Raw genomic sequence first — 17,616 nt, forward strand, 5'->3', positions numbered from 1 at the left:
CCAGGGCTTATAACACAGATTTTTAATGAACGTTTGACAAATAAATCAGGGAGACTTGAAAGAAAACATGCTGTCACGGTAGAGTGTGAGCACGTGGATGAAAGCGGCTCTCCGTCCCAGTACTTCTTAAATCCGTGCCTTATAGGACCAGAGCACACTGTCACACGCTGCCTGCATTACTGTCATAACTTCGTGTGGAGACACATACTAGGGCTGTCTTACGGGAACACACGCTGGGTATTCAGATCCATCCCGTTGAGACTTGCAGCTGGGTGGGCACTGTGGTGCAGATGAAGCCGCTGCCTTGCAACCCCAGCAGCCTGTAAGGGCACCAGTTCGAGTCCTGGCTACTTCGCCTTCCAAAATAGCTCCCTGCTAATGCACCTGGGAAAACAGCGGTGGAAGGGTAAGGGCCTGGGCGCCTGCTCCCACCTCGGAGATCCGGAAGAAGCTCCTGGTTCCTGGCCCCAGCAAGGTCAGCCCTGGCTTCCGTGGATGCTTAGAGAATGAGCCAATGGGTACAAAATTCTCTCTCCCTACTTCCTGTCTGTAACTCTGCCTTTTAGATAAATGCAGATTTTTTAAGTTTACATTTTTTTTAAACTAGAGGTCTTCATTCAGTGTAATTGAAGTATCTCCTAAAAATAGGATGATAAATTCAGTTTGAAGTTACATGTTTCTTTTCTTTCTTTTTTTTTTTTTTTTTTGGAAAGTTCTTTATGTGGTTGTAAAAGAAAACTTCTGTATTTTGTTTTGGTAAAGGAAGCCTTAAAAATGTCATGCTGGTCCTGGGCTACAACCGGAAGAGTGCCGAAGGTATGAACAGCACCGAGGCAGCGCGTAGTAGGGTGGCCACTGTGCAGCAGCAGGAGCGAGGACAGCCTGCGCTGTTGGATGGGTGTAAAGTCAGCATGATGTGATAAAATACTTGCAGCAATCCTAATTGGCCGTCTCTTCATAGAATATGTAATTTGAACTTTTGAAAACCAAGTTTTGGTGATCCAAGTGTGTTGAATATTCGTTTTCTCAGGTGAAGTAGGGATACCGATCAGCATGAAGTGAGAACCAGTTCCACGTAAACTAAATGTGAATTTTTTTTACCAATTACCTATATGTGTGTGAAGGCTGATTCTGATAGAGCTGGAAAAAGCTCGCTTTCCTTCAGAAAATGAAATGATAGGTTATGAGGCGTCCCCATTCTTTTTAGAATTTAGTAATTTCTATAGTATATTACAAACATTCCCAATTATAGTTTTTTTTATAAATTATAATAGTTTATTATTGGTACTTTACAAAGTTCTTATAAAAATGTAATTATGAGTTTATTTTTGTGAAAATTTTTTGAAGTTCATGCATAGTGTTTTATAATGCACACATTCTGTGAGCATTTTGAAGGCACCTCATATACATGGATTTCAAAAAAAAATTGACCCAAAATAATCTTGTCTTCCTATTCTGTTTTCCATGAATTTTTGAAATCTACGGAGGTACATAAGTTTATCCAAGTCAGCTAACTATAAATTCACAAAATTAATGACAATGTTTCACGGTAGATCTTTGAAATGTGGTTTTGTTTTTTCTTCTAGAGATACAATCTTGCTTGTCTATTTGGGACACAAATCTTCCGCATGAAGTACAAAATTTAGAAAAACACATTGAAGTGAGAAAAGAATTAGCTGAGAAAATGAGAAGAACGTCTGTTGAGTAAGAGGGAATTCAGAAACTTTGGTCTCCGAATGGGAGAATTGTTCTGATCTCTTGTAAATACTGCTTTGAACTCTCTGCACTGACGAAGGTTCTTCCACTCTCTGAAGTGCCTCATGTATATATGAAGGAATGTTAATTCAAGGGAGCTTCAAAAAGTTCGTGGAAAATGGAATTAAAAGATAAGTTTATTTTATTGCAAAAAATTGCAGTCCATCTATGCAAGAGGTCTTCAAAAAGTTTTAGAAAATGCAAATATGATGAGAAATACATGAAGTTCGGTGTCTTTGTATCAAAATAAACTTATCTTTTAATTGTATGTTTTCACAAACTTGTGGAAGTACTGTCATATTTTTTTAAAAATTTAAATATATGTAAAAATAGTTACTAGTGAAAGTATGTTTTAAGGAACTATTTAAAAATGTAGTATTATATTCTTAAATATTTTAATTAACTTGGTAGATTAAATAATGAAAGAAAATATATGAAGTACCTAACTGCAGTACTTAGACTAAAAAATTTACAAACCGCCTCTTTTTTTTTTTTTTTTTTTTTTTCCTTCGTGATGAGGGCAATCCTTATTTTAAATTCTGTGCTTGGGACTGGGCTGTGGCCTGCTTACTTCCTTGAGATTCCACAAGGTAGAACAAACGTTTGAGGGCAGTCTCTCATGCAGCAAATCCTCTCTTGGATTGCTTTAGAATGCAGCAAATCCTCTCTTGGATTGCTTTAGAATGCAGCAAGTCCTCTCTTGGATTGCTTTAGAATGCAGCATCTGTGTACTTGCAGACACACAGAGGAGCTGCACGATGAAGCCCCGTGTTGCTGATGTGACTGGGGTACCGGGTAGCACTGACTGTGTCTGAAAGCAAGCGCCACCACAGGCTGATGGGCGACAGGACCTCGTGGCCACGTGCGGGAAAGGCAAAGTCACACTCTCTGCTGCTGCTTTCAGTTCTGTCTTTGAAGTGGATACCCTGAAAATTCCTAACGAAATCTGGCGAGCTGTCTCTGGCTTACACGTCAGCGCTCTTGCCTACAGTGCCCCTTCCCTTCTTCACTGGTGTGGATACGCTGTTCATTCCCTGCAGTGATGTGTGATGCTTCATTGTGATTCTCAGTGGGAAGGCATTCTGTGGCTCCGTGGTTCTCATCGGCTCTGCTCGCAAGCTTCTACTCATGTTTTCCCTTGAATGTGTCGCCTTGCACGAACTGTATCATTTCCATAAAAACCCTGTTGGCAGATTTACAGACCATAAGGACAAATATGAGGGTACTTCACAGAGTGAAATTTGGTCAGCTGTGGTCAGTGGAAGAAGCCGCTGCCTGCAGCATGGGCATCCCATAGGGGTGCCGGTTCGAGTCCTAGCTGTAGGCCGTGGCTTTAACCCGCTACCCCACACTGCCGGTCCCTCCATGAATTTTTGAGAACTTGTTGTATGCATGGATTTGAAAATCTTTGTATCAAAGTACACTTTCTTTTTTCAGAGATAGAGAAATGAAGTGAGAGAGAGCACTGGCTTAGTCCCCAAATAACTGCGATGATGGAGACTGGGATGGGCTGGAAGCCAGGAGCCAGGAACTCGGCGTAGGTCTCCTGTGTGGGTGCCAGGGACCCAGCTGCTTGAGCCATTCCTGCGTCCCCTCCCAGTTTTCATTAGCCAACGCAAGTTAGGAGCTGGGCCTGGAAAGCGAACCCAGCTACGCTGGTTCAGGAGGTGGACATCTTAACCACTAGGCCGACCACTGATTCCCAAATAAGTTCATCTTTTAATTGTATCTTTCCACTGACTTTTTAAAGTGTCCTCCTGTGTCATAAATAACATTTTTCAGTTTGTTGAAAATGAAAGGAGCTTTAGCTGTGATTGGTAAAACTCCCCGCTAACTTTGTCTTCCAAATTATTTGTAAATTGCTTATATATTTTCCTACAGTAGGAAAATCATGGCCAATAATATTTTAATTTTAATAATCTGAGTATCATTTCTATTTTACCAAAAACACTGTTGGTGTATCCTTTGGTCCAAGCTAATACTTATCATTTTGAACACCTCCCTTATGATAAGATTAGCAGTCTAATTAATTGCATAAACAGTCTAATTAATAGGCTAGCTGGGGTAATTAACAGGATGACCAATCTAATTAATAGGATTTAGAATCAAATTATTACTCTCAGAACTGGCATTATATGAGGATTTCAGGATTTCTTTATATTAAGAGTAATTAAATTCATAACCCTGAAAAATGTTCCACTTTTCAAAGGGATCCAGGCTTTAATTTAATATAATTAATAAGAACAAAATTCAAACATGATGGAGGCTTTCATTCCTGTGCTGTCTGTCACTTTCCTTTTATACATATATGCAGTTTTTTTTAACTAATGACAATCATGGAAAAATATGTAAATGAACATTGTATTTGAATGCAATAATAAACATTTTAAAAGCATGTCTGTGCATTTTACAGGTTTGTGATAGCTTCTTTCATTTTTCATTTTCATTTTAATTGATTTTTAACAGATTCAATGATTTATAGATAGAAGTCTAAGAACATAAAAAGATTCCCTTCCTCCCTCCTTCCACCCATTCCCCTAACCCCAACCCTTTCTTTTGTCTTTTTTAGTTTTTGAAGTAACATACTTTAAATTTACATTACAATAAAAAGGCTTAATACTTCATGGAACAAGAAGTTTAACAAGTAAAACATTAAAAAGACCCTAGTTTACCAAGAATATAGACAGTGTCTATAAACTATGATTGAATGGAAAAAATGACCATTTAACTCATGTATAATTATTTTTTGTTAACTATTCATTCATAATTTCTTTCAATGAAATAGAACTAATGACAATGTAATCAAAATATTTCCTGTGTGGTTGCAAGATAATAAATAAGTTCATTTAGGCTGTATGCAGTTTCCTCTCAACAGATTATGCACAGGAATAATTTTATGCAGACTACAATACAGATGATTATATTTTACATTCTTTTTGTACTCTGTAACTACAGATTAGGGAAAACATGATATTTGTCTTTTGAAACCTGGCTTATTTCACTAAGTATAATGGTTTCTAGTTGGATCCACTTTGTTGCTAACGACAGGATTTCATTCTTGTTTATGGCTGAGTGATATTCAGCCATAGTATGAATGTGTGTGTGTATGTGTGTGTATCGCATTTTCTTTATCCAGTCAAGTGTTGATGGGCATTTGGGTTGATTCCATAATGTAGCTATTGTGAATCCAGCTGCAATAAACTGGGGTATGTTATGCTGATTGTATTTCCTTTAGGTAAATTTCCAACAGTGCGATGCTGGGTCATAAGGTGTGTCTTTTTAGCTTTCTGAAGAATCTCCATGCTATCTTACACAATGGCTGTACTAGTTTGCATTCCCACCAACAGTGGATTAGGAAACCTTTTTCCTCAGCATTTATTGTTTTTTTTTTTTTTTTTTTTTTTTTTTTCTGTATGAGAGCCATTCTGAGAAACCCCATTGTGGTTTTGATTTTCATTTCCCAGATGCTAGTGATCTTGAGAATTTGTTCATGTTTCTGTTGGCCATTTGAATTTCTTCTTTTGAAAAATACCTGATTAAATCCTTTGCCCATTTCTTAACTGGATTGTTTGGTTTGTTGTTGTTGAGTTTCTTGATCTCTTTATCAGTTCTGGATGTTAATCCTTTATCAGTTATATAGTTTGTAAATATTTTCTCCCATTCTGTCAGTTGCCACTGTGCTTTGTTAGTGATTCCTTTGCAGTGCAGAAGCTTCTCAGCTTGATGTAATCCCATTTGTCTATTTTTGCTTTGATTGCCTTTGCTTCTGGGATGTTTTCCAAGAAGTCTTTGACTATGCCAATGCCTTGCAGAGTTTCCTCAGTGTTCTTCTCTGGTAATTTGATGGTTTCAGGTCATAGATTTAGATCCTTGATCTATTTTAAGTTGATTTATATATAAGGTTTGAGGTAGCTGGGGTTGGCACTGTGGTGCAGAAGGTTAAAGCCCTGGCCTGCAGCACCAGCATTCATTATGGGCACTGCTTTGAGTCCCGGCTGCTCCACTTCCGATCCAGCTCTCTGCTATGGCCTGGGAAAGCAGTGGAAGATGGCCCAAGTCCTGGGACCCCTGTGCCCACATGGGAGACCCAGAAGAAGCTCCTGACTCCTGGCTTTGGATTGGTACAGCTCCAGTTGTTGCGGCCATTTGTGGAGTGAATCAGTGGATGGAAGACCTCTCTCTCTGTCTCTACCTCTGTCTGTAACTCTGTCTTTCAAATAAATAAAATAAACCAAAAAAAAAAAAGGTGTGAGAAAGTGGTCTTGATTCATACTTCTGCATGTGGTGATCCAATTTTCCCAGCACCATTTGTTGAAGATACTGTTCTTTCTCCAGGGATTGATTTTAGCTTGTTTGTCAAAGGTAAGTTGGATGTCGATGTGTGGATTGAATTCTGGAGATTCTAACATGTTCCATTGGTCTATCCATATGTTTTGGTGCCAGTACCAGGCTGTTTTGATTATAAATACCCTATAAATATGTCTTAAAATCTGCTATTGTGATGCTTTTGCTTTTGTTTTCATTGAATAAGATTGCTTTGTCTATTTGGGGTCTCCTGTGTTTCCTTATGAATTTCAGCATTGTTTTTCCTATCTGAGAAGGAAGTTGTTGGTATTTTGATTGGGATCACGTTGAATCTATAAATTGCTTTTGGTAATATGGACATTTTGATGGTATTGATTCTTTTAATCCATGAACATGGAAGATTTTTCCTTTTTTCATGTCTTCTATTTCTTTAATGTTTTGTGATTGTCATTGTAGAGATCTTTACTGTCCTTGGTTAACTTTATTCCAACGTATTTATTTTTTTTGGTAGCTATTGCGAATGGGACTGATCTTACAAGTTCTGTCTCCACTGTGGTATTGTCTTTGTATACAAAGGCTATTGATTTTTCTGTGTTGATTTTATATGCTGCTACTTTACCAAAATGTTTTATGAGTGCCGATAGCCTCTTAATGGAGTCTTTTGGATTCCCTACATATAGTCGTATCATTTGCAAATAGAGATAATTTGACTTCTTCCTTCTCAATTTTTACTCCTTTTTTTCCCTTGCCTAAGGGCTCTGGCTAAAACTTCCAGGACTACGTTGAATAGCAATGCTGAGAGTGGGCATCCTTGTCTGGTTCCATATTTTTGTGGAAATCCTTCCAGCTTTCCCTTATTCAATATGATGCTGGATATGGGTTTGCCATTTATTTTATTGAGGAATGTTCCTTCTATACCCTGTTTGCTTAAGGGTTTTTTTTTTCATGAAAGGGTATTGTATTTTATCAAATGCTTTCTCTGCATCTATTGAGATAGCCACATAGTTTTTATTTTTCAGTTTGTTAACATGGTATATTGCATTTATTGATTTGTGTATGTTGAACATTCCCTGCATACCAGAGATAAATTCCACTTAGTCCAGGTGAATTATCTTTCTGATGTGTTGTTAGATTCAATTAGCCAGTATTTTGTTGAGGATTTTTGCATTTATGTGCATCAGTGATACTGATCCATAGTTCTCTTCCTTTTTATATCTTTTTCTGGTTTTGGAGTTATGGTGATGCTCACCCTATAGAAGGAGTTTGGGAGGATTCTTTCATTTTCAACTGTTTTGAATATTGCAGTTAGTTCTTCTTTAAAAGTCTAGTAGAATTCAGTGAAGATATCCATTCTATGCACTGATGAAAATGTATATTCATCAACTATGTGTTGAAATTTTCTGTAGATACTGTTTAGGTCCTTTGGGTCCATCCTGTCTATTAGCTCTGCTGTTTCTTTGCTGATTTTCTGTCTCATTGATCTCTCTATTGATGATAGTGTGGTGTTGAAGTCCCTCATTGCTGTTTTATTGGAGTTGATGTTTCCCTTTAGATCCATTAACATTTGTTTTAAACAGCCAGGTTCCCTGGTGGTAGGTGCATATGCGTTTATTACAGTCACATCTTCCTATGGATTCATTCCCTTAATCATTACATAGTGCCCTTCTTTGTCTCTTTCAGCAGTTTTTGTGTTAAATTCTGTTTTGTCTGATATTAGCATGGCTAGACTGGCTCAATTCTGCTTTCCATTAGCTTGGAATATCTTTTTCCATCCTTTTGCTTCCAGTCTATGTGTATCTTTGTTGGTGAGATGTGTTTCTTACAGGCAGCAAATAGATGGGTCTTGTTTTTTAATGCATTCAGCCAGCCTGTATCTTTTATTTAGAGAATTTAGGCCATTTACATTCAAAATTGCGATTTATCAGTAAAAACTTCACCCTGCTATTTTCCTCTAAATTATATTGTTTGCCTTGAATTTGCTTTGTAGTTTTACTGGGAGATTTCTATTTTTATATTTCTTCATTTTGATGACCATGCCTCTCTGGCTTAGTGCAGTGACTGCACCTTTAGTGAATACCCAGAGATGTGTGCTGGGTGGGGATAGGGAGCTCTGGTCAGTGCTCAAAGGTGGGACGAGAATCCAGGGTGACACCCAAGATGGATATGGTAGATCTCCTCTATTGTCAGCAGGCAGAGGGATGATTGTGCCTGTTGGCATAATCACAACTTCACTTTCTCCTAATATGATCAGTACCCAGGGTTAGCCCATAGTGGGTACAACCCTCACCCGTGGTGGCACATTAACTACATAAAGGGTCTATACTGTCCTCAGTATAAACACTGAATCTTAAGCTATGGCCCACCCCAGGCCCTCAGGAAACTCTGAGCCTCTGGCACCAAGTACAGTGATTACCCAGAAACCCAGCTATACCCCAGACCCTACCTTGCAGTCCCAGGATTCCCAAAGTCTCTACTCACAAAGCTGCCATAGTCCTTAGGTGCAGAGGATTCTTCTCTCTGCCCCTGGAGCCTGTCCTGTCCACAGAGAGTGGTCATTTCCAGAGCCAGCTGCCTGTGGGTACTCCTCCATGGCAGCTTGAGCCCAGGAGCCTATGATAGGTTGAAAGGATGTGTGTTCCTCACAGTCCTAAGAGGGTGCCCAGTTCCCTGCCAACCCTGCTAGCCAGACTCAGAATTAGTGGGAAATGTGGATTTTTCTCTCTGGTGAAATCCCCTAGTCCCGTGAATGTACAGGAGCCCCCACAGCGTCTGCTTGTGTCAGGATGGCACCGTCTCCGTGCTGGTTGTGGAGTGCCCTTGTGCGGGGTGGGAGAAAGAAATGTGCTTTTCCTTTAGCTGGGAAGCTTGCCCCAGCAGGGTTCCAGGCTGGACTTCAAGTCAGTCTGTTCTGCAAGGTTCTCCCTCATGCAGTATCCTCAGTGGCACGGGGCCCTCAGTCTACCCTCACCTCACTCTAGGAATCTGGTGTCTCCTGCTGGCTGGTGCACCTTCCATGCTTGCTCCACGGTGTCCCTCTTCTTTTTGTAGAATTTCCACTGCTGATTGTTCTCCAGCTCCCCCCTGGGAGTACACTGTCTCCACTTTTCTTCTGCTGTCTTCCCCTCGTCAAAATCCGTACCTTTTCCCTATTCAGCCATCTTGGAATGCCTGCCTTGTAGATAGCTTCTTTAGACTGTGTGATACTTTTTCCTTAAATAGCCCATTTAAGTTTGTTTTATCTTTGTATGGAATATTTGATTATAAGAAAGTGCTTAGGAAATATTTTCCTTGAGGAATTATGATAGGTTTAAATTCAATTTTCTTCAATAGAAATAGTTACCAAGACCCCAGGATAAAATATGATAGAAATGATACATATTTAATTCTCAGAAAAATTTTTCTGTTATAGTGTTCACTCTTAAGTCCTAAGACAATAAGACTTTATAATAAATAATGTATGCAAAAACATAGGCATACTCGTTTTAAGTCTTTCCTGATGACAGTGCTAAGAAAAGCTACCAATCGTCATCAAAATAAGCATTCGATCTTACCAGGAATTATCTTTGGGGGAAGTTTGCAATTAAAACTAGAGACCTTGAGCTGTTACCATGCAGACATGGCCACATCCAAGACGCACAGTGTCCACAACCAGTCGCCCAAATGGCACAGAAGTGGCCTGCAGGAACCTTGACCACAGAAATGGGAATCTCTTAAGGGGGTGGACCCCAGATTCTTGGGGATCATGCCTGTGCCAAAAACCACGACCAGAAGGGGCTGAGGAAGATGCAGGGCAGCAATGCCAAGGTTGTGAGTGTGGCTGCTGAGTTTGCCGGGCAAAGGAAGTTAATCCCACAGATAGGAAAAGGAGTCGGCTGCAGGCCCAGAGGCCTTGCCTGCATCACCTACTGCGAGGTCGGAGCGTGTTCTTGCCCATGTTGCCAGGGGTCTTGGGCTGTCCCAGTCCAAGGCCAGGCCCAGGATGTGGGTAAAACTCCAGTTCTGGCTGATGTGGAGGCTCCTACAGAGGCCCAGGCCCCAGAGGTGCTCAGGCCTCCTGAAGACTCCAGAGTAGCAGCATCTGCCTGCCGAGGCGCGGGCAGGAGGGCTGGCGCAGCCGGTGCTGCTGGCTGCGTGGCACCTGGCGTTCTCCTGTGCTGTTTGTCCAGATGAACCTGAGGCAGGGTCTCTTAACAAAAACGGAGCCTTTCTGACGAAGTCCAGCAAGCGCTGTGTCCATTACCTGGCAACTATTTTAGCTGGCACGCAACTTACTCTTCCTTGAGACAGTGAAATATGCTGAAGACAGACAGCAGAAGTACCAGAAACGATTTTGAACTTGCTATACGAAAGGTGAACATTGAAGCGTTCAGATACCAAGGCGCAGAGGGTCCAGAACCCTTACCACTTTGCTTTTTTTTTTTTTTTTTTTTTTTTTTTTATTTTTGATAGGCAGAGTGGACAGAGAGAGAGACAGAGAGAGAAAGGTCTTCCTTTGCCGTTGGTTCACCCTCCAATGGCCGCCGCTGCAGCCGGCGCACCGCGCTGATCCGATGGCAGGAGCCAGGATCCAGGTGCTTTTTCCTGGTCTCCCATGGGGTGCAGGGCCCAAGCACCTGGGCCATCCTCCACTGCACTCCCTGGCCATAGCAGAGGGCTGGCCTGGAAGAGGGGCAACCGGGACAGAATCCGGCGCCCCGACCGGGACTAGAACCCGGTGTGCCGGCGCCGCAAGGTGGAGGATTAGCCTATTGAGCCACGGCGCCGGCTACCACTTTGCTTCTTCATGGCACCCATCACTTTAGTAGCTTCAGCGTCTGGGAAAACAGTTCTGTTCCTACAGACTCATGAGCAATCCAGAAACATCTCCCAGCAGGAGATTTCATGCCCCGTCTACATTCTCTCCTGTCGCCCAGCCACGGGCAGTGTACTGGATACCAGCTCTGGATCTGGCTGTGTAGTCTGTAGGTGCTGGCTGCTTTTAGCTTGTCCTGGTTTGTGGAGTGTTCCCAGCACCTTGGCCTGCAGGCTGTTAGCTGTCTGAACTCTGAGCAGTGGAGCAGAGGCCGAGGCCAGCTGCTTTCTCCCTAGGTCTCCAGCTTTCTCTGGAAGGTCTCTACTTGAAGGTGTCCCAGCCTAAGACAAGCAAAGGGGACGGAGAGGGGTGGCAGCATCCAGGTCCTGGGTTACTGCTTGCCTTCCGCTGGAAAACTCCGTCTCACGGAGTGTCTGATAGGAGTGATCCTGCCTACCTGGCCTCACCACGTTGACCCAGTAGGTGCCACCACTGTTACCGTTTATTATTTAAAATAAAAAAGTATAATGAACACTCTTTTGGAAGTCTTTCTTTCTTTCTTTTTCTTTTTCTTTTTCTTTTCTTTCTTTTTTTTTTTTTTTGACAGGCAGAGTTAGTGAGAGAGAGACAGAGAGAAAGGTCTTCCTTCTGTTGGTTCACCCCCAAATGGCTGCTTCGGCTGGCGTGCTGCACCGATCCAAAGCCAGGAGCCAGGTGCTTCCTCCTGATCTCCCATGCGGGTGCAGGGCTCAAGCACCTGGGCCATCCTCCACTGTACTCCTGGGCCACAGCAGAGAGCTGGACTGGAAGAGGAGCAATCAGGACAGAATCCGGCGCCCCAACCAGGACTAGAACCCGGGGTGCCTGCGCCGCAGGCAGAGAATTAGCCTAGTGAGCCGCGGCACTGGCCTGGAAGTATTTCTTTAAAACTTAAGTTGTCAGGAGAGACTTTCATTGTGAGTAGGCACTGCAGCAGCTCCAGAGTGAAATCAGAATTCTGGGAAGAGGGAGCAGACTTCATGCCCCATCCTGGAACCATGAGCTCATTTTGCAATCTCCTCATCAAATACAGAAAGGTGTGCTACGTCTTGTTCCTGGAGAACTTCCATCTCTCCTCTGTGACTGAAAGTACGAGAGAAACATCTACTTCCATGTTGGTACTGCATTTTACTATGGAATGAGTTATGAAGCTAGTGAGCTTTATTAGAGGCCTTAGGCTGGGAGGGAGGGAGAGGTTCTGAGCACCAGGTTTGTCTTGTAGGTGAAGGAACCGTGAAAGGCATCCCTGACTGTGACTGTGTGTCACAAGGGGCTGTCCCCACCTCTGTTTGGGGCTGTTAGGAAATAGCTCCAGATAACCCAAGGCACGTTTGACAGAATTACACAGGTATGTAGAGAGTGAGCCATCCTTATTTGAAAGGCATGGGTTCAGAAGTGCCTTGGAATTCTTGGTTTTGGGAATATTTGCAAATAAATAATAACATGTCTTGGGGCTAGAAATTCATTTTTGTTTCGTGTATACCTTACACAACTTACAAGTAATTTCATGCAATATTTTTAGTGCACCTGCATTTGTCCTCGGGTTGGAAGTCAGAGTTTGGGTTTCAGAGCATTTTGAATTTCAGACTTTCAGGTTAGCAGTGTTCAGCCTGTGTAGTAGTAGCGTAGTTGACCATAGTTGCCTTCAGGATTACTTTTAAAAGAGAACTAAATGGAAAGCTCAGGGACAGGACAGACCTTGGTCTAAACTGCAGATTTGGCATCTGCTGGCTCAGTGAACTGGACTGAGTCGCTCCAGTAGCCAGAAAACTCACTTCCTCGCTACAGAGAGGCAGAGTAGTACAGAGGTGCTCAGAGGGCCCCAAAGGGAAGTTAATTATGGTTCAAGATCTTTAGAAATCCATGCACCGTTTTCTCTTAATACGCATTTTCATGAGTTTTTGGAAGATCCCTCATATACATGGGTTTCCTGATGAATGAGAATATATCATGGAATTATACATTATGGACATGTTACATTCACTTCAAGTAAAATCCACCCCCTAAGGAATTCACACAGACAGCATCACTATTGACACATTTGCATATTACTGTTCATCACAGATCTTTGGAAGCTGCACCTGCAAACCACTGATGATAAATCTGTAGAAGCCAGCAACTTTCATCTAAAAAGTTTAAGCTTGGAAAGAAACTACTACCAAGAAGTTGAGTGTAATTATATTATTTTATATTTTTCCTTGAAACCTGTGGCCACGTGTGAATAGAAAAACGAGGTCTATCTTCATCAAGTCCCTGTTGCTGTGTTCTTGTCTGGTTGCTTTGCCTTTGAGGATCTACTGAATTCTGTGTCACCCTGTAAATGCAATGTGATTGCTTGAATGAAAATGAAATGATTGTGTGAAGAATGTATCAGATTGTTTTTTTAATCTCTGCAGCTATTGAAATAAACACATTAAGCAAGACTCTTTCTCTTTCTGAATTATTAATTGTGGAGTATGCCTCGTTTGGTAGAACGCAGATCCAAGCAGTTGATAGCACTGATAAGTTTTCTACTCCAGTTAATTGCATGCGGCTGCTGGCTTCCTGATAGCAGGGTTCTGAGCAAGGCCATACTGAGTGCAGCAGAGGGACAGAAAATTGCTGCAGATTTTTGGGGGGGCTTGGGGTGGCAGATGAGCACACCATGGGGGTCGCCTATCACCCATGAAAACCCTTCTGCTTTAGGGCACAATTTGGCTGTGTAACACACAAGTATTATAAGCAACCTTCCCCTTCCTCTGCCCCCCACCTGTCCCCCACCCCTTACAATTCGGGGTTCTGTTTGTTTCCTGTCTGCTGTCTAAGCAACGTTGCTGATTAGCACCAGGCCTGTGGGATATAATCATATGTGGGAATGGAAATTTGTATTTGCAGTCTACTACAAATTTGTGATCGGTTTTGGAAGATGATTTTTCTTGCCATAGGAAATGATAAATTATGTTAGTTTTATGTGTTCTTTGCATGGGTAAAACTGGTAGTACCTTTGGCTTGCAGTAAACTGTTGATCAAGAGGGTTACTTTCAAGGTATACAGACTTCATGCATTTCATAAATACAACTTTAGGAACCTAGTGATTCTTCCCACCCTGCCCACCCTCCCACCTGCACTCCCACCCTTCTTCCTCCTTTCTTATTCCTTAACTATATACCTTAACTAAAAGGTTTCTGGGGAAAGAAGATGGGTACTTTCAGAGGAGTGTAAGTTTTAGTTACTTACGATGGGATGCTCAGTGATAAATATTTATCTCAAAAGTAAACCCAGTGGTAGCAGTATGTGCTCATATTGTAACTGAACCTGGTGTTAAGCTTTTAAGTCAACTTGAGCACATTTGACTAAATGTTCGCACTTCCTCTGTAAGCTTCGATGCTCTGTAATTCTTTATGTCAGTTACAGAGAAACCCTAACCCTAACCCTTCCTACGCTGACTTCTCAGATTTTACTGTTTACCTCTTCTGTTCAGGTTATTGACTACACAGCAAAGAGAATGCTCTTCCAGATGTTGTTACCTAAATACATAAATTGGTTTATAAATTACTTTGATTTTTCTTTCAAATAACTTCTAGACTTTCATGGAAATTCAAATAGGAGGAAAGAAAAGTGATGTGTTATGAAACACTGAAGGAATTTCTCTTTTATATTTGAAAGAGAGAGAGAGAGAGAGTGAGAGAATTTCCATGTGCTGGTTCCCTCCCCAAATGCCTGTTCCTGCCAGGGCTGGGCTGAGCTGCCCAGACTGAGGCTGGGTCTCCTTGTGGCCAGCAGTAACCGAGTGACTTGAGCCATCGTCTGGGTCTGCATTGGCAGGAAGCTGCAGTCAGGAGCCAGACTGGGGATTGAACTCAGGTACTCTGGTGTGAGACATGAATGGCTTAATCATTAGGCCACGTGCCCAGTCTTGAAAGGACGGCTTTTCCAGCACAGTTAGCCATTCTGGGAAATGGAAAGACGTACTTCATCTAAATCTTTAATCACCAGCTGGAATCAGGAACATGAACAACCTGTGGGAAGCTGTCTCCTTGTGAGGACGACTCAGGCAGCAGACTTACTCTCTTGAACCTTTTGGGTGTCAGAATAAAAGAAATGAGAGGTTGGAGCACGCGCTCCGGGCTCTGCAGCCGCTCTCGTCTCCTGCTCGTGCCGTCCTGTTGCCACTGTGTCTGTGTGCCGTGTCCTCCTGTGTGGAAGGTGTGAGGCCACTCCCACCTGTGAGGAAAGGTGTGAGACCACTCCCACCTGTGTGGAAAGGTGAGACCACTCCCACCTGTGGAAAGATGTGAAGCCACTCCCACCTGTGGAAAGATGTGAAGCCACTCCCACCTGTGTGGAAAGGTGTGAAGCCACTCTCACCTGTGTGGAAAGGTGTGAAGCCACTCCCACCTGTGTGGAAAGGTGTGAAGCCACTCTCACCTGTGTGGAAAGATGTGAAGCCACTCCCACCTGTGTGGAAAGGTGTGAAGCCACTCCCACCTGTGTGAGGAGCCTGGGCTTCTCAGGTCCAGCCCGTGCGTGCTTGTGTTTGTTGAGACGAAGAAAGGGGGTTTTGAAGTTTGGAGCAGATGGGCAGAGCTGATACCAGCTGATTATTTATTCTGTTAGTTGTGGGACGGACTAAGGTCTCTGGATTATCTGCGATGGATAGCAGACAGCAAAAAACCTTGTAACCTGGCATCCCTGTCAACTGCTACTTGGCATGCTTACTTAGTGTTTATGCTTTCGGAGCTGGGAGAAACTAAATCTGTGTTGATAACAACATGAGAACAGATATGGTGATGACTTGAAGTCCACCAACTGAAAACAAAAACGTTCAGCAGCAAAGAAAGGAGAATGTTAAAGCCAGACATGTGGGTTTACTGAAGATCAGGTAAGATGGTGTGCGCTATCGAAATCCAAGTGGGAGTGGGAGCACGAAGATGTACGCAGAGCACCAAAGCTGTGTCTCTTCCCCACGGGATCTTCTGACCCTCGCGAGCCTGAGCTTCAGTTCCCCCAGCCCAGAAAGGATCGGTGAGCAGAGGACACATCGCAGCGCATTGCAAGGAAAGGAGTCAAAAACACGGACCTTCTCACGGGATTGGGGCAGCACAGGCAATTAACTCCCTGTACGCGAGATCCAGAGGGGAAAATGCCCACTTCTACCACTGGGGGCAGCAAGACCCCAGAAGACTGGAAGCCATCCTTAGCCCAATTCACATCTTGTACTTTTTTTTTTTTTTAAAGATATGTTTGTTTCACTTGAAAGTCAGTTTCAGAGAGGCAGAGGCAGAGAGGGGTGTTTTTCATCCGCTGGTTCACTCCCCAAATGGCCGCAGCGGCTGGAGCTGGGCCACTCCGAAATTGGGAGCCAGGAGCTTCTTCTAGGTCTCCCACGTGGACGCACAGGCCCAAAGACTTGGGCCACCTTCTACTGCTTTCCCAGGCCATAGCAGAGAGCTGGATCAGAAGTGGAGCAGCCAGACCTTGAACTGGCACCCATATGGGATGCCGGCGCTGCAGGCAGCGGCTTTACCAGCTACACCACAACGCCGGCCCCATGTATGTTATTGTGTAAAACATGACTCAAGCTCTTGATTACTGAAAAGTTCAGGTAGAGTGGACTTCACAGCCAGGAAAGTTCCAGAAGACAAGGACAGACATTACCGAGTGCTGGAGGGAGGGGTCAGTTCCCTGCAGAGGTGACTGTCCTGAACATGGAGGCAGGGGGGCCGAAAACCCATGGGGCGGCCAAGAGAAATCGCTCAGCCATACAGAGAATGAAATCCTGGCGTTTACAAGAAAATGGATGGACTTGGAGATCATTATGCTAAGTGAAACAAGCCAGACCCGTAACTAAACAGCTATCACATTTCTCTTAGTTGTGGGAGTTAATATATAGAGTGTAAAAATTGTGTGGATGTCATAGCATCTGTTGTGAGGAATGTTGCCTCACTAAACTGTGCAGAGTCATGGATTGTAAGGAATCCTCACTCTTATATTAATACTGGTTTTCAAGAAAAAGTAGTGTATATATCTATACATATGTATGCAACAGATACATTTGAAGTACATATGGTAAAATGCTAAAAACATTGCAAACTATTAAGAAACAGATGAATGCATTGTTAAAACCTTGCTCTCAGGAATGGGCAGATCCAGCAGCCATGAAATCAGCAAGGACACGTCTTGGGCCCAATAGCACCGTCCGTGAACTGGACACAGTTGCCATCAACTGGTGACTTCATCCATCAATAGCAAGCTACGCATTATAAGCAAACTCACATGGAGTATTTAGCAAGACAGGCTACATCTAGGTGGAAAAGCACACCTTAACAAATTTAAAAGAACAGAAATCAGCGTGTGCTCTCAGACCAAAATAGGTTGAAATTGGAAAGGTATGGTATAAAGATGACTGAAGATTCCCTAAATAAACGAAAAGTAAATAGCAAACTTGGAAATACCACAGGGATCAAAGAGGAAATCTGCAGGAAATTTTAAAAATATTTTCAAATAAATGCAAGCACAACCTGTCTTAATTTGTGGTATACACCGGTAGAATTGCTAAGTAGGAAATTTATAGTACTGAATATCATAAATAATGCTGAAAACTAAAAGTTTGTCAGAAAAGATCTAAAATCAATAATCTAAGTTCCTACCTTAGAGTACTAGAAAGAAGAGCGAATAAATCCAAAGTAAGCAAAATAATAAGAATTAGAACAGAACCAGTAAGTTGAAAATAGGGCAAAGTAAGT

At 42.6% G+C, this 17,616-nt stretch overlaps 1 protein-coding gene across 3 annotated transcripts in view; it reads left to right on the forward strand.

The window, feature by feature from the left end:
- Positions 1–4,150, forward strand: part of LRRK2 (leucine rich repeat kinase 2) — a 165,880-nt gene extending 161,730 nt beyond the window's left edge. For 2 of the 3 annotated variants that reach the window (XM_070049660.2, XM_089304025.1), the window contains exons 50-51: positions 767–816; positions 1,587–4,150. In XM_070049660.2, the coding sequence (XP_069905761.2) occupies positions 767–816; positions 1,587–1,708 (172 nt within the window). In that variant the 3' untranslated portion in view covers positions 1,709–4,150. The remainder of the gene's footprint in view (positions 1–766; positions 817–1,586) is intronic. The other variant, XR_016213164.1, reaches the window with a different exon arrangement.
- The last annotated feature ends 13,466 nt before the right edge of the window (positions 4,151–17,616 follow it).

This window comes from Oryctolagus cuniculus, chromosome 9 (genome assembly GCF_051225735.1).
Source record: "Oryctolagus cuniculus isolate XC-2025 breed Fujian yellow rabbit chromosome 9, ASM5122573v1, whole genome shotgun sequence".
NCBI lineage: Eukaryota > Metazoa > Chordata > Mammalia > Lagomorpha > Leporidae > Oryctolagus > Oryctolagus cuniculus.